The 21,750-nt window shown below is 35.7% G+C and overlaps 1 protein-coding gene across 1 annotated transcript; it reads left to right on the top strand.

Annotated features, from left to right (window-relative positions):
- The first annotated feature begins 3,038 nt into the window (after positions 1–3,038).
- On the top strand, positions 3,039–6,060 carry LOC130467581 (uncharacterized). Its single transcript, XM_056836126.1, has 3 exons — positions 3,039–4,104; positions 4,507–4,678; positions 5,997–6,060. Exons 1-3 carry the CDS (start codon positions 3,039–3,041, stop codon positions 6,058–6,060), a joined length of 1,302 nt encoding a protein of 433 aa, XP_056692104.1.
- The last annotated feature ends 15,690 nt before the right edge of the window (positions 6,061–21,750 follow it).

Below are 21,750 nucleotides of genomic sequence, written 5' to 3'. Positions count from 1 at the left end.
TATTTGATCTTTCTGTTATTTGTACCCTGAGATTCACATATCTTACTCCAACATCTGATGATTATAAGGATTGGTATAAAAGCCCAAGGTGACTTTGCTCCGAAGAAGTAAGCATAGTAGTAATACGGACTTGCAGAAAATCGGGATCCTTCCAAAATGGCAGTCATGTAATACAACGCATAACCATAGGAATGCCACAATGATAGAGCCAATTGAAGAGCGTACCTATAGGACTTGTTAATTGCCGTGGCATACCTGCAAGTATTTAAAATCACATAACCGTCAAGTGGTAGTGTTTCCAACATAAAAATATACTTCGTATATAGTTTAAGTTTTTGTTTGCAAAATTCAAAATTGGTAAACTAAATGGTACTACGTAGTGTAAGAACATATAGATGCATAAAGCGGAATTTCAGGAAACAATTTCCTAACATCTATCACAGGATCTCATGCATAATGTTGACCCTAAAGTTTTGATGATGACAAAGCAAACTCCTGACAATTGGTTAAGTTATGTTGCATAATAGGTTCCGAGATCCTTAGAGGGATAATGCTAAGTTAAGGAGATCCTGAGTTGGATAAACTAAGCAACGTGGAATATGAGCAAATAATTGACCCATGTCAGACACTACATTAAAGAAATAATCATTAAGCAAGGCGAGATCCTTAGGCGAGTTCCTAAGGCGAGATCCTCATATATTATGTGGATCCTCGATGTTCCAGAGAAGGAACAAATTGGGAAGTTTTCGAGTGAAGCTTCTAAAGGTGCAACATGAAGACTACAACATATGAGTTTATGTTTAGGATTTATGTAAGTATTTAATATTGTTTATACGTAATTTGGAACGAAAGGAACCTAAGTATTTTGGTACGTTTTAAATGAAATATGTTAACTGTAATTATAAAAGAGTTTTAACTTGGAAAATCTTTTTAATAAATAAAATGAATTTAATTAATAAATGAAACATAGGATTCTGATTTATTATCCTTGTTTCTCAAGTAAAAGATTTTCCATGTTCCTTGAAACTCTCCCCACGTATTTCTGTTTAACGTACATTTAGTGTTTTGATTTGGTCTCCCTTGTTTCTCTCCAACTATGCCCATGTTACTGAGCAGTAACTGTTAGTGGGTAGTTGAGGAGAACATGGGTACCCAACCCTAAGTAAAACTCTCCTATAAAAGGAGAAGAGTTTTGGCTTTTCAAAACACAACTGATTTCTACAAAATCTATCTTAAAGAGCTTAAACGTTTTAAAAGAATCAGTTGGCAAAATAGAGTGTTCCTTGAGTTCCTTATTACTATAAGCTTTATTACGTACTAGAATCTATCTATCATATTGTATTTTGGGTTTAAGGATTGAGTGATCCTTGAGTGACTTAGAGTTAAGTCAAAGAGAGAAAGAGCGACTAAGAGTTTAGTTAAAGAGAGAAACAGTGACTTAGAGTTAAGTCAAAGAGAAAAGGAGCGACTTAGAGTTAAGTCAGAGAGAGAAAGAGTAGCACAGTAATCGAAGGGGATTGCTGTGGGGAACTCGTGTTCGAGAGGAACTCGAGTTAAAGAGTGTATTTGTAATAGAGTTATTGCATTAATACAAAAGAGTAGTGAGGTTCTTCTTGATTAGGGTCAAGAAGGTTCCTCCGTTTTATATCTTTCTTCGCTCATTGTTCTCAGTCTCTTTATTGTTTAAATTCCGCAAGAAACTTACTCAAGTTCCCAAGAAACAATTCACCCCCCCTCTTATCAAGTGTTCCTACTGAACTATCAGTTGGTATCAGAGCAGGATCTCACAAAAATACAGGAAACCCTGTTGAGAAAAAGTTCCTGGAAAGTATGAACGCTTACGAGAAACTCGAGGAAGGTTATTCCACTCAAAGACCTCCAATGTTCAACGGGAAATTCTACACCTACTGGAAGAACATGATGGAGATCTATATCAAGGCAGAGAACTATCAAGTCTGGCGAGTCATAGAAGTCGGTGATTTCGAGGTAACAATGACCAATGCTCAAAATGAGGTAGTTCCTAAACCCATGTCTGAATTTACTAAGGAAGATTTTGAGAAATTTGAAATCAACGCAATGGCTGTGAAAATCTTGCATTGCGGCCTTGGACCTCACGAACATAACAGAGTTATGGGGTGCAAGAGCGCAAAGCAAATCTGGGATCTCCTTCAAATAACTCATGAAGGAACTAATGAGGTCAAACGCTCAAAAATTGATTTATTAATGTCTAGGTATGAATAGGGATGGCAACGGGTAGGATCTGGACCGGATCCTCTAGGATCCAGATCCAGACCCGTTTTTTAGGCAAGGATCCAGATCCTACCCGGATCCGCTGGGTAATTAAATTGAGGATCCAGATCCAGATCCGACGGATCCTACGGATCCGGGTCCAAAACGGATCCAAAACGGATCCTAACTTATTTTTTCATCAAACGAAACTAATTTTCATTTTAACCTTAAAACATAGTTTAATAAAACTTCAATAACAAAGCTATTTTTCCATACAAGCATTTACTAAAATAAAATTTAACAAATCCAACATAAATAATACTAAAAGTTCAAAAACTTCAATAATACTGCAAGTCTTAAGTCTTTACTTTTATATTTTATATTTTTTTTTATAAAAACGGGTAAACGGATCTGGATCCGGGTAATGACTTAGGACCCGACCCAGATCCGTTTTTAAAACCAAGGATCCATATCCTACCCGGATCCGTCGGGTCCAAAAATTGAGGATCCAGATCCGTTGAAAACGGATCTGGATCCACGGATCCGGGTCGGGTCCATTACCCACTGCCATCCCTAGGTATGAACGTTTTGAAATGCAACCAAGAGAAACAATACAGGAAATGTTTACTCGTTTCACTAATATTACTAATGAACTAGTTTCTCTTGGAAGAAATATTCCCTCTGATGAACAGGTTAGAAAGATCCTAAGGAGCATGCCACAGGATGATAGATGGAGGACCAAGGTCACTGCATTGTTTGAAACAAAGGACTTCACCAAATTCAACATTGAACAACTGGCGGGATCCTTGATGACTCATGAATTACATCTAGGAGCAGCTATTCCTGAGAACCCAGGCCTTGCTCTCAAGGCTGAGGAACAGGAGGACTCAGAACCTGACGAAGATGAGGTTGCTACGTTGGTCAGAAAAATAAAAAGATTTTACAGGAACTCTAAACCTGGAAATCTAAGAGGAAGGAACTCAGTGAGAAAATCAAGTGGTTCCAAGTCTGACCAAGGATGTTTCAAGTGCGGTGATTCTGACCATCAAATCAAAGACTGTCCTCAGTGGAAAAATGAAAAAGGGAAAGGCAAGGGAAAGGATCAATACAAGGAAAGGTTCAACAAATCCACCTTTGCCAAACCCAATTTCAAGAAGGCAATGATTGAAGCTTGGGAAGAAGCCACTGACTCGGAAGAAGATGAGGATCAATCAGATGAAGAAACAGCAAACCTTTGTCTTATGGCAAAGATCGATGGAACCACCCAAGATCCATCAAGTGAAGTAAGGTCCTCAACTCTTTTATCTCTGTCTAAAACTAAGTTAGTGGAATTATTGATAGAAACTCTAGACATTTTTAAAAAGCTTATCGTAATAAAGGCTCAAAGTGACAAGGCAATGGAACTTAGCAAAGAACACACAACCTACCTCGATAATGTTAAATCTGATGTACATGGTAGGTTCTTTCAGTTGCCTGTCAGGAATACCTCTCTTAAAGACTCTTTCGAAAGAGTTAAAAAAGTATATATTATGCTTGATGAAGCTAACAATGCTGATGAAATTCAGGAACAAGAAGATTTCGAAATTGGTTTAATTCGTTTTACAGATAATGATGAGGAAATCTCTCCTGAAAGACATCAAAATGGAATAGAAGATCCACAAACACAAGAAACTGCTTCTAACCAAAAAGTTCCTGTACAAAGAAATCCAAGAGCCCCTGATCCTGAGGAACCAGAAAATGATGATTCTGAGGAACCGGAAGAAGATCAAGAAACCTCTGATGCAGAGGAACAAGGATCTCAGGAAACGGAAGGAACTGAGGAGACCTTAGATGTTCCAGTGGCACAATATCAACCTAAGCCCTGGAAACATCAAAGTTCTCACCCAATGGATCTGATTATCAGTGATATTAGGAAAGGAACTCAAACAAGGTCTCAACTAAGGAACTTCTGTGCTTTTCATGCGTTCCTCTCCACAATCAAGCCAAGGAACCACGCTGAATCTTTGAAAGATAATGATTGGATCACTGCCAAGCAAAATGAGTTAAACGAGTTCCAAAGGAACAAGGTATGGCATCTGGAATCCAAACCAAAGAATCAAAAGGTCATAGGATCGATGTGGGTGTTCAGGAACAAGCTTGATAAACATACAACGATCATCAGGAACAAGGCAAGGTTAGTAGTCAAAGGCTACAATCAACAGGAAGGTATTGATTTCGAAGAAACGTTTGTACCTGTTGTTAGATTAGAAGCTATTCGAACTCTAATTGCTTTTGCAGCCTTTATGGGACTTAAGTTGTACCATATGGACGTCAATGCTTTCTTAAATGATTTTCTTGAAAAAGACGTCTATATGGAACAACCCCCGGTTTTCGAGAATCCCGAATTTCCGAATCACATCTATAAGCCTGACAAAGCTCTCTATGGGTTAAAGCAGGCTCCGAGATCGTGGTACGAGAAATTATCCAAGTTTCTTTTACAAAATGATTTTAAACGAGGAAGAACTAATAAAATTCTATTTTTAAAATCAAAAGGATCTTACTCACTAGTTGTACAAATTTACGTTGATAATATATTGTTTGGTACAACTAATGAAAATTTTTGCAAGGAACTTGCAAAGTAAATAAGCAGAGAGAAGCACGGGAGAATGAGATTGGACCTCGGGATGATCAAGCTAAGATAAGTAAGCAGGAAAGTTCCTCACAAGGTATTACTTTTATAGATTTATGCATAACTATTATATACCATTATAAATACATGTGCGTAAAGCATAACTGAAGTTTACCATTGTTAAGGAACAAGCAAAAATTTAGAATTAAAATGTATATTTAATTAGTCAGTAATATGAGATACGTGATTTAATTAGTTTCTCTAAAATAAGAGGATCATGGATATATTCTTTTTGTTACAATTTTTTTCCATCTTTTATTTTTCCACAAATTACTTTTTATTTATTTTTATATATCCATACTTTTTATTTATTCAATTAAATTTTATTTTTTTCCAAAATTAAAAGCTAATGGATCACACCTATGGATCTCTCATACCCATAGCCTCCACAAATTCACATCTCACAAATTCAACACCACAAACCCTAGAAAAAGAAAAACCCCAAATCTAAAACCCTAGCCACCATCACCGGCGGCCGGACTCAAGCAGCCACGACCACCGGCGGCAGCGGCTCGACCCCAAGCGTCGCAGAACCGACGGCCGCGAATCCCCACTCTTTTGCCCTTAATCCCAGCCACGACCCACCACCTCTTCTTTCCACAACAACCAGCGACGGTGGCTCCAAATCACTGCCCTCCCAGCCGTCCGAATCCGCCGTCGTCGCCGAAGCCCACACCACCACTTCCGACAAACAACCTCCCAAAATCCTCCACCCAAACCCGTTCGCGACCACCCTTACACCAACCGCCCAGATCGCGACCCATCACCACACAACATCCGACCCGCTCGCGCCCTCGCCCAGCCCAGAACCGTCCTCCCTTCCTTCCGCCTCCCCTTATGTTCGGTTGACCAAGGATGCCGAGGTTATTGCAAAAACCGAAAAAAAAAGAAAAAAGAAAAAGAATTACGGATTGTTCTAAGGGGGAAATTACCTCATTCCGTGTTCCTTCGGTTGATGATGCAAATTTGGTAACGAGATTTGCAATTAATATTGAGGATAATGGGTTATGAATTATATTCAAGGGATGACGTTGTTGTTATAAAAAAAAAAAAAAAAAAAATTATGAAAGGTTAACAACGTGGTTCCTAAGGTGAACAGTTCTCTGTTGTTTGTTGATATATATTATGATAATGAGAATGATGATGAGAAAGTGGAAGAATGAAAAGACGCAATAGAAGTTGAGAAAGGATATGGATCTATATGCAGTTGAAAAAGGAACAACCTAAACTTGCTACATACCCAAGCCATCTTTCCTGATCCTATCCATTTGTGTTACATTACGCTTTTGATTTTTTTTAGAACTTTTTATTTTATTTTTTATATTCTTTTTGGTATGTAACCCTCTGTTGGGAAACATACGATTTTTATTCTTTTATTTCTGTGGAACTCCTACAAGATCGTATCTCTAAGAACTTGGCTTGTTAATTATTATGTTTTATATTCGAAATTAGTACGTTGTAACTTAACTTTGAGGCTAACTTAGTTTGCCAACCGTTGATCGGAGGGCGCTCTAATCGGTATATATTAGTATTGTGTATTTCAACTTTTTGTTAATGCCAACAGGGGGAAATGAATGCAAACTTAACTTAAATTGATCACTTGAGTCCGTCTCACTACTCTCTTCTCGATGTAAGTTTATAAAATTTTATTTCTCGTTCTTAATTTTATTTTCGTTTATTAAAATTAATTTCAATTTTCCTTAATTTCATTTAGGAAATTTAGATTAATTTTTATAAAAATACTTTATTTAATTTATTGCTTTATATTTATGCTAATTGATTATAATTGCATTTAGTGAAAGTTTGCTTATGTTGTCATCACCAAAAAGGGGGAATATTGTTGACCCTAAAGTTTTGATGATGACAAAGCAAACTCCTGACAATTGGTTAAGTTATGTTGCATAATAGGTTCCGAGATCCTTAGAGGGATAATGCTAAGTTAAGGAGATCCTGAGTTGGATAAACTAAGCAACGTGGAATATGAGCAAGTAATTGACCCATGTCAGACACTACATTGAAGAAATAATCATTAAGCAAGGCGAGATCCTTAGGCGAGTTCCTAAGGCGAGATCCTCATATATTATGTGGATCCTTGATGTTCCAGAGAAGGAACAAATTGGGAAGTTTTCGAGTGAAGCTTCTAAAGGTGCAACATGAAGACTACAACATATGAGTTTATGTTTAGGATTTATGTAAGTATTTAATATTGTTTATACGTAATTTGGAACGAAAGGAACCTAAGTATTTTGGTACGTTTTAAATGAAATATGTTAACTGTAATTATAAAAGAGTTTTAACTTGGAAAATCTTTTTAATAAATAAAATGAATTTAATTAATAAATGAAACATAGGATTCTGATTTATTATCCTTGTTTCTCAAGTAAAAGATTTTCCATGTTCCTTGAAACTCTCCCCACGTATTTCTGTTTAACGTACATTTAGTGTTTTGATTTGGTCTCCCTTGTTTCTCTCCAACTATGCCCATGTTACTGAGCAGTAACTGTTAGTGGGTAGTTGAGGAGAACATGGGTACCCAACCCTAAGTAAAACTCTCCTATAAAAGGAGAAGAGTTTTGGCTTTTCAAAACACAACTGATTTCTACAAAATCTATCTTAAAGAGCTTAAACGTTTTAAAAGAATCAGTTGGCAAAATAGAGTGTTCCTTGAGTTCCTTATTACTATAAGCTTTATTACGTACTAGAATCTATCTATCATATTGTATTTTGGGTTTAAGGATTGAGTGATCCTTGAGTGACTTAGAGTTAAGTCAAAGAGAGAAAGAGCGACTAAGAGTTTAGTTAAAGAGAGAAACAGTGACTTAGAGTTAAGTCAAAGAGAAAAGGAGCGACTTAGAGTTAAGTCAGAGAGAGAAAGAGTAGCACAGTAATCGAAGGGGATTGCTGTGGGGAACTCGTGTTCGAGAGGAACTCGAGTTAAAGAGTGTATTTGTAATAGAGTTATTGCATTAATACAAAAGAGTAGTGAGGTTCTTCTTGATTAGGGTCAAGAAGGTTCCTCCGTTTTATATCTTTCTTCGCTCATTGTTCTCAGTCTCTTTATTGTTTAAATTCCGCAAGAAACTTACTCAAGTTCCCAAGAAACAATTCACCCCCCCCTCTTATCAAGTGTTCCTACTGAACTATCACATAACAATAGTATAGATCAGATTAAGTCGAAAGAATAATCACCTTTGAAGCGTGTTCTCCCGTTCGTATGCAAGCTTCGAAGATCTTAGAGCCCCACTTGTTGCTCCTCTACTCAGTCCACAAGCACGAATTGAATCCCACGTATGCTAGTACGGAAGAGAACGATCACAATCTGTCTCTTGCTTTGTTTGGGATGTACGGCGTTTAGAGAATTAGAATTAGGGTTTTTGTGTTTTCCTTTTGTCAGATATTGGATGAACGTGATTTCTAAATCCCTGACATTATAACTATTATAATGTGAGAGTTTTAGGTTAACACAAAACCAAAGCCCAACATTCTTCCCTTAACAGACCGGTTGCCATCGGGCCTTTTGGGCCCATTCCAATTAATGCTTATATGTGTGACCTTATAGGATTAATATATTTTAGTTGTAGGTCCAATCCTGCTAATCACATTTATTCTCTAGCAAGCAAATATGATTACTAAAATAATTAACTTATTATCTTCATAATTAATTCCTATTTATATTTAGTAATTGCCGGAAATGTCTAAGGACATAATTCCTTCAATCTCCCACTTGTCCGAAGACAAGAACGCAATGCTAAATTCCTTAAGTCTCTTAATGCCAAAATTTGATAACACACTGTTATTCTCAAATTCTAGTTTCTTGATCGCCGAGTTCGAACTGTTCAAATAAAGATTAACTTTTAATCCCATTCCGCATGGCCATGCAATTTTCAGTTCTCGCTCATCAAGAGGCCCAGACACCATTCCTATCAAATAGGAGGACTTATTCACTCTTGTATGACCATAACTCCCACTCAATTCTTAGCCCACCTGATCACTGCCTTTATAACCTCCTTTTACGGCGCGGCGGTTAACAGCGTCAAAGTTAAACTAATTGTCTCGTGGTTATTAAGACATACTCATGTCTAAGGAATTCACTAAATATAGAAGTTTGATTCTACTTTTAGAATCTAGTTAGGTCAAGTCACAATGCATCAAGTATACATCCATATAATCAATTAGACATCCCTATGTCTCCATAGCCCATGGAACTGCACTATCAATTAATTACATGCTAGTCTTCACATAAATCACTTATGTCCAATTTAGTGATTTAGACTAGGGACTTAATAAGTTGTGATTTCAGTTCACTTTATAGGGTTCCATTATCAAAACGTTTTCGATAATCCTATTTGAAAACACAAGTTATTTGGACATTTTATTTAATACTAAACCAAACAATTAAATAAGAATGAACTTTTATTGATAAACATTCAAAGCATAATAAATGTCTTTACAATTGTAAACATAAAGTAAACAAACTAAAGCCATTCTCCCATATGCCTAAGCCCCATAGACCTAGTATGACTCTCATGCTTAGGTTGAGCAAGCGGTTTAGTCAGAGGATCAGCCACGTTATCCTCAGTATGAACCTTGCTTACTTTCACATCCCCTCTTTCAACGATCTCTCGAATAAGATGGAATCTCCTGAGCACATGTTTGGATTTTTGGTGCGATCTGGGTTCCTTGGACTGGGAAATGGCACCATTGTTGTCACAATACAACTCAATGCCATTTTCAATGCTAGGAACTACACCAAGTTCACTAATGAACTTTTTGATCCAAACAGCTTCTTTTGCTGCATCACTTGCTGCAATATACTCAGCCTCTGTTGTAGAATCTGCGATGGTACTCTGCTTAGAACTCTTCCAGCTCACAGCCCCTCCATTGAGACAAAATATGAAACCAGATTGTGATCGGAAATCATCTTTGTCACTTTGGAAGCTTGCATCGGTGTATCCAGTGGCAACTAACTCATTATCTCCACCATAGACCAAGAAATCATCCTTAGTCCTTCTTAAGTACTTAAGGATATTCTTTGTTGCCATCCAGTGCGCCTCTCCTGGGTTTGACTGGTATCTGCTGCACATACTCAAAGCATATGCAACATCCGGTCGAGTGCATACCATGGCATACATAATGGACCCTACTGCAGAGGCATAAGGAACATTACTCATGCGATTGACCTCATCAGGTGTCGAAGGACACTGAGTCTTGCCAAGCGAAATGCCATGTTGCATGGGAATGAAACCTCTTTTGGAGTTTTCCAGCTTGAACCTTGCAAGAACCTTATCAATATAAGTCTCTTGGCTAAGTCCAATCAGCCTTTTGGATCTATCTCTATGGATCCTTATTCCCAAGATGTATTCAGCTTCTCCTAGGTCTTTCATGGAAAAACAACTTTTAAGCCATTCCTTGACTGACTCAAGCATGGTCTTGTCGTTTCCTATGAGAAGTATGTCATCCACATACAAGACTAGGAAAGCAATACTACTCCCACTCAACTTCTTGTATATACAAGATTCCTCTTCATTTCTGAGGAAGCCAAAAGATTTGACTGCCTCATCAAATCTGAGGTTCCAACTCCGGGATGCTTGCTTAAGCCCATAAATGGACTTCTTAAGCTTGCAAACTTTTCTTGGACTGTTTGGATCTTCAAAACCTTGTGGTTGTGTCATGTACACATCCTCTTTCAAGAACCAATTCAAGAAAGCGGTTTTGACGTCCATCTGCCAGATCTCATAGTCATGAAAGGCAGCAATCGCAAGAATTATCCTAATGGATTTCAGCATGGCTACTGGTGAGAAGGTTTCATCATAGTCAATACCATGAATTTGTCTAAAACCTTTTGCCACTAGTCTTGCCTTAAAGACATCAATGTTTCCATCTTTGTCCTTTTTCAGTTTGAAAATCCATTTGCAACCTATGGGTTTAACCCCATCAGGCAAATCAACCAAGTCCCATACTTGATTTTCAAACATCGAATCCATTTCGGATCTCATGGCTTCAAGCCATTTCTCGGAGTCTTGACTCATCAAAGCATTTGTGTAGCTAATAGGTTCCTCATGTTCTAAAATCTCTATTTCAGAACTTTCAGTCAAAAGGAAATCAATATATCTCTTTGACGGAATGACAGTCCTACTAGACCTACGTTGGGGAACAACAGGAGAAGTTTCCACCTCATTAGGTTGAGGGACTTCGCATGGATTATCTCCAAGTGGGACGGTAGAAGGCGCATGAATGGAATGCACCGCCTCCTGAGCATTTTCATGCTGGGTCGTCTCTGACGAGGTGTGAACCTCATCCATTTGTTGCTCATCTCGAATTTCTTCGAGATATACATTACTCCCACTTGTTTTTCTGGAAATAAACTCCTTTTCCAGAAAGACACCATCGCGAGCAACAAACACTTTGTTTTCGCTTTGGTTGTAGAAGTAGTATCCCTTAGTCTGTTTTGGGTAACCCACAAAAAGACACTTATCGGACTTGGGTGAAAGCTTATCAGAAAGTAAACGTTTTACATAAACTTCACAACCCCATGTCCTTAGAAAAGACAATTTTGGAACTTTTCCAGTCCACATCTCATATGGCGTCTTTTCTACTGCTTTGGACGGAGCTCTGTTGAGTGTGAATGCCGCTGTTTCAAGCGCAAATCCCCAAAATGAGGCAGGAAGGTTAGCAAGACTCATCATGGACCGAACCATATCTAATAAAGTTCGATTCCTTCTTTCGGAAACCCCATTCAACTGTGGTGTCCCTGGTGGAGTCAATTGCGAAAGTATTCCACAATCTTTCAAATGATCACCAAACTCTTGAGATAAATATTCACCACCACGATCGGATCACAATGCTTTAATTTTCTTTCCAAGTTGGTTTTGTACTTCATTTTGGAATTCCTTGAACTTTTCAAAGGATTCCGACTTATGTCGCATGAGGTAAACATATCCAAATCTGCTCACATCATCAGTAAAAGTAATGAAATACCCGTACCCTCCCCTAGCCAAAGTACTCATAGGTCCGCAAACATCAGTATGTATGAGGGCTAAAAGATCATTGGCCCTTTCACTTGAGCCTGTGAAAGGAGACTTTGTCATTTTTCCCATTAAGCAAAATTCACATACTTCAAATGATTCAAAATCAAATGATTTGAGAATTCCATCCTTATGAAGTTTCTCTATGCGCTTTGAGCTTATATGGCCTAATCGACAATGCCATAGGTAAGTAGGGTTCAAATCATTTGGTTTGTGTTTCTTGTTTTCTATGTGATAGATATGGTTTTGTAAGTCTAGTACATATAAACCATTTGATAATTTAGCAGAGACATAGAACATACCATTCAAATATGCTGAACAACAATTATTCATAATTTGAAATGAAAAACCTTCCGAATCCAAAATCGGAATAGAAATTATGTTCTTGGTAATAACTGGAACGTAATAACAATTATAAAGTTCTAATATTAAACCAGAAGGCAAGCGTAAACTATAATCTCCTACAGCTAAAGCAGCAACTCTTGCTCCATTGCCTACTCGGAGATCTACTTCGCCTTTGCTCAAGCTTCTACTTCTTTTTAGTCCTTGCACATTACCAATAATGTGCGACCCACAAGCGGTATCAAATACCCAAGAAGTAGTTGTAGCTAAATTAACTTCTATGACATTGATACTCTTGAACTGCTTACCTCTCTTGACCATTAGAACATCCTTATGTTCAGGTTCACCAGGTAAGTTCCCCTCGTCCTGAACCATCATACTATGCAACCTCCCTAATCTAGCATTCTTCTGAAACAAAGTTTTCAGTTGCTGGATTATTGTGTAGGCATCCAGACCATCAAAACGCTTTTGATACTCTGGTTCCATGCAAGCAAGCATCAAACATGTTACTTGCAGAGAGTTATCCTGGAGAGTTTGTTTAGCTCGACATTGAGCTTCAGTAGCATTTTGTGGCAGGGGTTCAAGAGGGAGTGGATTTTCAAGAACACTTTCTTTTCCTTCCGCTCTGAGAACAATTCTCATAGCCTTTTCCCATTGTAAGAAGTTGTGTGCATTCAGTTTGTTTTCAATTAGAGGGCGCAAGTTAAAAGTAGAGTTGTTTGCACCAGACATGATAACTACAATAAAAAGTAAAGCAAGATTCAATATAATGTTTATCAAAAGTAGCAATTAAACAAATTCAATTCACTACTACCCTTTATTCAAAATTAGAAGTCCCCATTGAATAAAGAATTAACCAAGATCCCCTCCCACTACAATCAAACGGACTTTGGCCCTGCTACTTTAATTTATAGTATTCGAGGTAAGTAAACATTTTACTAATTATAACTGATTATAACTCTTGGTAGACAGGTTAACAACTCTTTGTATCTTCCTATCTCTTAGCTTCAAAACCCAAAACTTTGTCTTTTGATAGTTTTGTTGAGTTAAACCAAACATTAACATGTAAGTTTCAAAAACCTACCCTACTATCCCCGGAATTATAAGCAACACCCTGCTTTGGCAGAACCTATTACTCATGATCTAAGGCTTTATAGGTGTTGTATGGAAAAGCACTTAAACTCAATATTATTTTGGGACCTAAGTTTACTATGTTGGTTAATTAAAAGTGAACACATTGCTTTAAATAACCACATACATAAACTCAATAAGCATTTTAAGGCAATATAAAATGCATAAAAATAAATGTGATCCTAGTATGGCCCCTAAAAAATAAGCTCAAATCTTCTTGGGTTCCTGTTCATCTTTCTTGGATCTCCATCCTTGAATTTTTGATTGAACCTTCTTACTTCATCGAACTCATAATACGAACTTTATAATCTAATTTAAACTTTTAAATTAAATTACAACAATACAGAACGATGCGCAGATCGTATTTCAAAATTTACAAGAATACAAAACGATACGCAGATCGTATTTTCTATCCTATTTTGGGCCATACTAGTCACTTGCCTGTAACAAAATATCATAATATTCCATACACGCATATAATATTAAAATATATTAGACAAAAATTATTTACTTATTAACTATTAATAAGCAAATAACATTTCCAAAATAATACTAAAAACTTAAACAATTTAAGTTTAACATTATTTTAATTCAATTACTATTTAAATATGGCTAGAATAATCTCATTAATCTAGAATTTGCATTCATTTGAAAATTACGAATTATGCTCAAAACGAAGATCTGATTTTCCAATTTTTTAAAAAAAACAAATTACTCAAACTTTTTGGAAATTAATTGTATGAAAAATCCCCTTTCTTCTTTTCCCTTTTTTTTTTTTTTTTTTTTTTTAATTGATTTAAAGCAAGAGAACAGCAGGCAGGCATGACACCCGCCCCTGCCTCGCCGGAACGCCGCCCTAATTATCCCTCCACCGTGGCTCCACCGTCGCGGGTGGTGGCCACCCAGCCATGGAGGTTGTTATTTTAATTTGGTAACAATTACCTAAATTAAATTAATCTTTATTCAACTTTTGTTAAAGATTAACAATTTAATTAGGGTTTAATTATCCGAAAATAATGGCAAAAAAATTTGAATAAATTAACAATCCTTAAACTGAATTTTAGGGTTGTTAGAAGTTAGATTTCAATTTAAACTCTTTATTAAAATTAAATCTAACAAGAATTCAAAATTTAAGGCATAATTATCTCATTTTATTCAAATAATTCAAGAAAATAACAATTATAATCCGAAAAATTCGAATTAAATTACCAGGAAGATCTATTGAATTTTCTTAACAAATAAAATCAAAAATTTTAATTGTTATCCTTAAATTTTATGATTAATCGAATTAAACATAAAAATTAACCAAATTCAATAATTAATATACAAAAATTCCGAAAATTAGTTAAAAAATTACCAAAAAATTTCGGCTATTGTATAAAAATTAGTGGATAATCAGTAGATTTATTTAACAAATTAAAAATCAAATCTTTAATTGTTAACAAATTATTTCCATGATTAATCTTATTAACCATTAAATAATTTAAAATCTGACGAATTTAATTTTAAAAAATCCGAAAATTTTTATGAGATATTAACTGTTAATTTCGAACCTGTGATAAAATTTTCGGAATTTTATAAATTTATTTTGAGCAAAAATTAATTAAATCACGATTTAATGATTCCAATCAATTAATATCATATATTAATTTTGCAAATTCAAGCCATAAATAAATCTTCCCTTAATTGAATCAAAATAATAATGTTGCATACAATCATGATCATAAAATATTATGCAAGAGGCTAAAACTGATACCACTGTTGGAACATATAGATGCATAAAGCGGAATTTCAGGAAACAATTTCCTAACATCTATCACAGGATCTCATGCATAACAATAGTATAGATCAGATTAAGTCGAAAGAATAATCACCTTTGAAGCGTGTTCTCCCGTTCGTATGCAAGCTTCGAAGATCTTAGAGCCCCACTTGTTGCTCCTCTACTCAGTCCACAAGCACGAATTGAATCCCACGTATGCTAGTACGGAAGAGAACGATCACAATCTGTCTCTTGCTTTGTTTGGGATGTATGGCGTTTAGAGAATTAGAATTAGGGTTTTTGTGTTTTCCTTTTGTCAAATATTGGATGAACGTGATTTCTAAATCCCTGACATTATAACTATTATAATGTGAGAGTTTTAGGTTAACACAAAACCAAAGCCCAACATTCTTCCCTTAACAGACCGGTTGCCATCGGGCCTTTTGGGCCCATTCCAATTAATGCTTATATGTGTGACCTTATAGGATTAATATATTTTAGTTGCAGGTCCAATCAATATTGTCCTGCTAATCACATTTATTCTCTAGCAAGCAAATATGATTACTAAAATAATTAACTTATTATCTTCATAATTAATTCCTATTTATATTTAGTAATTGCCGGAAATGTCTAAGGACATAATTCCTTCACGTAGTTGTTTACAAATCATCTTCATCAGACTCGTCACGCAGTGGCGGAGCCAAGTAGGTGCAGGGGGTCCACCGACCCCCCAAAAAAATTGGGAAAAAAAGAACTTATAGAGATAATCCTAAGAGACCATACGTTAGAAATAACTGATCTCTTAGAATTATGAACGGGAATCCTAAGAGACCAGTGTTTATATAAACTGGTCTCTTAGAGTTTTGAATTTAAACACCCGCGCTCTTACATTAAGTTATTCTTACATTAAGTTATTCTTTACAGTTTTCACCATACCTATGAAAACATTAGAGAATAATTGTAATAATTTTGTGCGATTATAATATGAATATCGATTACTTTTAGGACGATCCATTTTATTTAGTAATATATTGTGTGTTGTGAAAGATCACCGGACACAACACTCTAAAAATCCTGGGAACGCCACTGCCGACACCCAAAAAAAAAATCCTGGCTCCGCCACTGTCGTCACGTTTCCCTCCATCTGAATCAAATTGTCACACTTCCTGACGTAGGGTAAATTTCAGAATTATGAGGAGTTGGGACAATTAATGTGACAGTTTGATCCATTAAACATTCAAACAACAGTTGAAGTAAGTTGATAACGTACGTGCAAGTTAAAAACTAGTTAAAAACAACAGTTGAAGTAAGTTGATGACTTACGCTGCTAAAAGGCAAGCTGGACGAGCTAGAATAGTAATGACATGAAGAGTTAATACTGTTGAATCAAGAGAGGCATATCTTATATTACCTTTGCTGAACTCTTTCCCTGCGAAATACAATATATAAGGCATCATATAATTTGACCTGATCAATAGGCAAGGCGTACAACTCACTGTGTGGGGCCAGCCCAAGCTCCTGGCGGTCAAAATAGCGGACTTTTAGACTGGGTTATACTTCCTCCGTCTTTTAATACTCGCAACGTTTGGACTTTTGCCACTATTCATATAATCTACTTTGACTATTCTTAGTGCTTTTTATATAAGATAAAACATAGTCATGTGGGATCTTGTTAGATTCGTCTCAATGTATATTTTCAAAATATCAACTTTTTATAATTTTTGCATAAAGAGAATTTAAGATATAAATGATCAAAGTTGTGCATTGGCATGCGTGAAACTAACAAACGTTGCGAGTATTAAAAGACGGAGGAAGTAGTTTATAGTTAATTTTTCAGTTTTGAGTTGCCAAAATATTATATTGGGCAGGGCCAAGCTTCAGCCTGATAACACGTCCAAGCCACGGTACATGTCGTAGTATTATACTCCCTCCGTCCCATAATATAGTGCCCGTTTGACCAAAATCACGGTTATTAAGGTAAAGGATAACATTGATAATAAAAACAATAATGATTTGTACTTTCAAGATAAAGTACATGTTAGTTGGCAAAAATGGAGAGATAAATTATAGATTAAAGGTGTGTACATAATAAATAGGCCTAAAAAGGACAAAAATCAAGCACATGGGTTGAATAAAAGTCAAAAAGTACAATTTTTAAAGTAAAAATTAATGGTTTAAAATAGAAATAGGCACATCATTTAGGGACACCATTTTAGGAAAACAGGCACTATATTATGGGACGGAGGGAGTATTAGGTTAGGTCCCGTGCGTTGCACGGGTGATACAATATAATTTGTTTTTTCTATTCTGACTAATTTATTAAAAAAAAAATTAATAAAACAAATCATATAAAATTTTATTATGGGTTGTTGAAAAGTTAGAGAATTTTTTTATTTATTCGAATTATAAAGTGATTAGTGAAATCTTAGGTGTTTAGGATTTCGACAAAAATACTTAAGTTGTGCAAAAAAAAAAAAACTTATCATACCTTTATTAGGCAACTCTTTCTTTTAAAATTGAATGATATCCATAACTGTAACCATACCCGTACCAGCTACATAAAATAAAAGAAAATAATAAAAAAAATGCTTGTTTGGGTATGGAAATATAATACACATTATTTTTTAAAAAACTATTGCATGTAGGCTAAGAGTATATTTTTTTTTTGAAAAAGGTTTATGAAAATCATAATACTATCTTCCTATAACGGAGTAGCAACTTACTACGTACAAAGTATATTATAAAAACAATAATATCATAAAAATTGTGATTTTACCATTAATAAAATATATTTTTCAATCAATTGGTATTATTATGTTATGTAAGATTCTTTTCATAACACACATGAAATTGTAATTTTGAAAAAAATAAGAAAAAGAAAATCAGAAAATTTGATATGTAAAAAAAAATTAATTAAAATTTTATTTAAAAAACAAAATATAAGGACACACCAGGAGATGACATGTGTGATTTCTGGTGTTTCTTTTAGTATATACTTGAGTATTGATTGATTGATTGATGATTTGTTACATATTTGTGATTATTTTATTTCCCGCTCTCCTTATTTCAATATTTTTTATTGTTTGTACAGATTGTGGGTTATTAAATAATGGCTTTAAACAAAAAAAAAGTCTGTTGTCCTAGATCCAACATTTTATTACTCCTTACAATTTTTCTCACATAATTATAGGCCTTAAATGAAAGTATAATTTTTAATCTAATAAAGTTACAGTGTTTTATTTAATTCTGATTAAACAGATTTGTTGATTTTTTTTATGGAATACTCCCTCCGTTTCTTTTTGTTGTATCCGTTTCCTTTTTAGTCGTTTCATAATGTTGTATCCACTTAGAATCTTTCCATTTTTGGACATACTTTTTTTCCTAAAATACCCTTATATTTCAATCTAATAACCAAAAAACCTAAAGAATCTACCCATATTCCCACCTAATTTTCCCCACCCATAATATTTTATTCATTTAACCCACCCACCTCCCTTATTAAATTAATAAAACCCTAACGTCACTCTCACCTCTCTCTCCTTATAACCCGTCCCTCTCACCCTCTCTCTCCTCATTCTCTTCGGATCCCTCTCTCCTCCTGTCTCCCTCTCTCTCCTCAAGAAATCTCCCTGTTTCTCTAAAAACCCTAACCTTCTCCGCCCCTGTTCTTCGTTTTTTTTGGTGAGATCTCTCAGATCTTTGGGGTTTTCGCTCAAAATTGTTCTCAAACTTTAACCGGAACGACATTCCGGTGAGATCCCCTCTAGTTTTGTCCCCTTTGTCGTCCCAAATCCCGGTTGGTAATCGATTCTCTGGTGAAATTTTTTTGGGGATAAAATCGGAGTTTTATTAGGGTTTTATTAATTTCTTAATGGGATCCTCTTCCTCCAAATATCTTCCGACTTATTCGGTTGGTACTTCTGGGCAACGAATTCCTGACTCAAACTGTGATTGGGGCTCGAAATGCATTTGTCCCAACAACGAGCACTCGTATTCTGGCGAGTATCTGAATAATTTGAGGTTGGCCCAGAAGGAGAACACGAGTTCCCGAAATTATCTCAAAGCTTGGTTTGAGAAAATGGAAGTGGAGCCTGGTGAAGAGGTGGAGTCCAAATACGACGATCGAGTCCCCACACCAGCAGATCTGAGATTCTTTGGAGGAGACGAATCTGATGAGGTATATTTCCTTATTTTTGGGTTTTTTTTCCTGATTTTTCGAGTTAATTAGGGTTTACTCTGTTTTTGGGATTTTTTGTGTTTCTTGGAGAAAATCTGTGATTTTTGGTTGAAACGTAGGTTTTCTAATAAAATTAGGGTTACTTTGCATGTTCTGATTTTTTGAGATTTTTTGTGAATTTTAATGATTTTTTTTCATTTGTTGATGATTTTTGTGAATTGTTTTAGATTTAACATTGGTTCATTTTTTGTGATCATGCATGTCCCATAAATGTTTGATTTTTGTGTTAAATGATGAAGTTTTCGAATTGCATGTCAGAGATTCGTTGATAATTTTTGTTAAATGATGAAGTTTTCTAATTGCATGTAAGAGATCCCTTGATTTATTTTGTTAAATGATAAATTTTCGAATTGCATGTCAGAGATCCCTTGATTTTTTTGGTTAAATGATGAAGTTCATGAATTGCATGTTAGAGATCCCTTGATTTTTCTCGATTTTTATGAGTTTATTTAAATTGCATGTTGAATACCATGAATGTTGGTCTGTTTTGGTTGATTTGGATGTTCAATTCCATGATTACTTTGATGATGTTGTTCTTTGATCTTGTTAAGTTGATGTGAAATATATTAAACATATTTTATGTCCCCTCTTGATTGCAAGGAACCCAATCACTCTGATTCATTCGACCTATACTATGTGGGTGAGTGTGAGAACACAACTGCTGGTCCAGAGGTTTCTGATGGGCAATGTTCAGTTTCGTCCCCAAACGTGAAGGAAGATGAAATAAAAAAAAAAGCCACCTAAGGGTGTTGATGATGCTTAGAGATAAGTGTGTCTTCTATAAACCCTCTTTTAATTATATTTGGATTGCTGGTTAGCTGTGGAGACATAAGGTGGAGTAGCCAACAACTGTGATCTGTTGTTGGCAAGGGGTGTTGTTGTTTTGTTGATGATGTGATAGGGTTTGGAGTGTATTCATGTCCTCTATTATTGCCTTGTTGCTTGAAACATGTTGCCTTGTTGATTGATGAATGTTGCCTTGTTGATTGATGAATGTTGCCTTGTGTGCTTGCTGATTTAATAATGTTGCCTGTTGAAACTGTCATATGTTTGCTGGTTGATTAGTGTTGCCTTGAGAGGGGTGAAAGCATATGGGATGGGTTTATGAATAAAATTTTAACATGTGATTGGAAAAAAACAGTTTCATTAAAGTCCCCTCTTATTGTTTGTCTTTCCTGAATGCTTGGTCTGTGATGTTAGGGTTTGAATGAGGTCTATGATGAGTCTTTCAGTGCTGAGAAACTATCCATGTTTCATAAACCACAGTGCGCCATTAGCATCCAGCCGTAGGCTGTATGAGGCTTTTGTGTGCTAATGGTTTGTGAACATGGTGTGGTTCAATGAAGCTTGGGGATATCTGAGACCAAATTTAACATGATGATGAGTCTTTCATATGATGAGTCTTTCATATGCTGAGAAACAATTCAAGTTACATCGATGATGAGTCTTTCATATGCTGAGAAACAATTCAAGTTACCTACACTCACTCGTGCTGCCATTAGTATCAGTGATGATGCTTCTCAGGCGCTAAGTGTGTGTAGGTTGAATTTGTTTCAATGATGCTTGGGGACATCTGAGATGAATTTTGATGTCATGCATGTTTTACTTTTGTTAGTTAGGTGGTCCTTCAAAGGGGATTGACTTATTTTTAAATATCCAATGCGATAGTTCACAATTTGTCAATTCCCTTTGGAAGGACCACCATGACACTTAAACAACATGTTTGATTGTGGTGTTAATGATAATCAATGATGTTAAAGGTTGATATCCTGAGATTTATGTTTCAATACTTGTCCTTTAACTCCTTTTGTCGAATGGAGTGATTGTCATTTCACATGATCAGTAGTGAATATCAATCATTCCGTTCGGCAAAAGGATGTTAAAGTTGAGAAAATATTGATACAATAGATCAATGATGCTATTCAACAACTCTGAGATTGGAACCCTAATGTTTGCTAATGTCCCATGTGTGAGTTTGGTCATTGTTAAAATTTGGAAACATACTACATATATGCTGTAAATCAACCTATCTGAGATTGTTGTGCCTTGTCCATTGCTGCCTTGTTATTTGTTTTGAGTCATCTATGATGAGTCTTCATTTGCTGACACTCAAACCCTATATTCCATTAACACTCATGCGCCATTAGCATGAATAATGCTTCTCATCAGGAGCTAAGTGTTGGTGGATGGGGTTTGTGTGAGGGATGCTTGGGGACATTCTGAGATGGTTGTGTGTACTTGCTTCTATGTACTTGATGCCTTCTTCTTCATGCTTTGTTCAATGATGAATTGGTTTAAGCATATCGAATTTTACTTTTGTTGACGCATCGGTATCTAGGTGGTAAGATTTTCCATCTGA

The sequence above is a fragment of the Spinacia oleracea genome, chromosome 2, assembly GCF_020520425.1.
Source record: "Spinacia oleracea cultivar Varoflay chromosome 2, BTI_SOV_V1, whole genome shotgun sequence".
Taxonomy (NCBI): domain Eukaryota; kingdom Viridiplantae; phylum Streptophyta; class Magnoliopsida; order Caryophyllales; family Amaranthaceae; genus Spinacia; species Spinacia oleracea.
This window is presented reverse-complemented; position numbering and strand designations above follow the sequence as displayed.

Excerpts from the sequence above, each read along its gene's own strand:
- LOC130467581 (XM_056836126.1), top strand. The coding sequence starts at position 3,039 with ATGACTCATGAATTACATCTAGGAGCAGCTATTCCTGAGAACCCAGGC. Across the intron at positions 4,105-4,506 it reads TAAGCCCTGGAAACATCAAA|CCTTTATGGGACTTAAGTTG; the intron begins GTTCTCACCCAA and ends TTGCTTTTGCAG. Across the intron at positions 4,679-5,996 it reads AAGCAGGCTCCGAGATCGTG|TTCTCTGTTGTTTGTTGATA; the intron begins GTACGAGAAATT and ends TAAGGTGAACAG.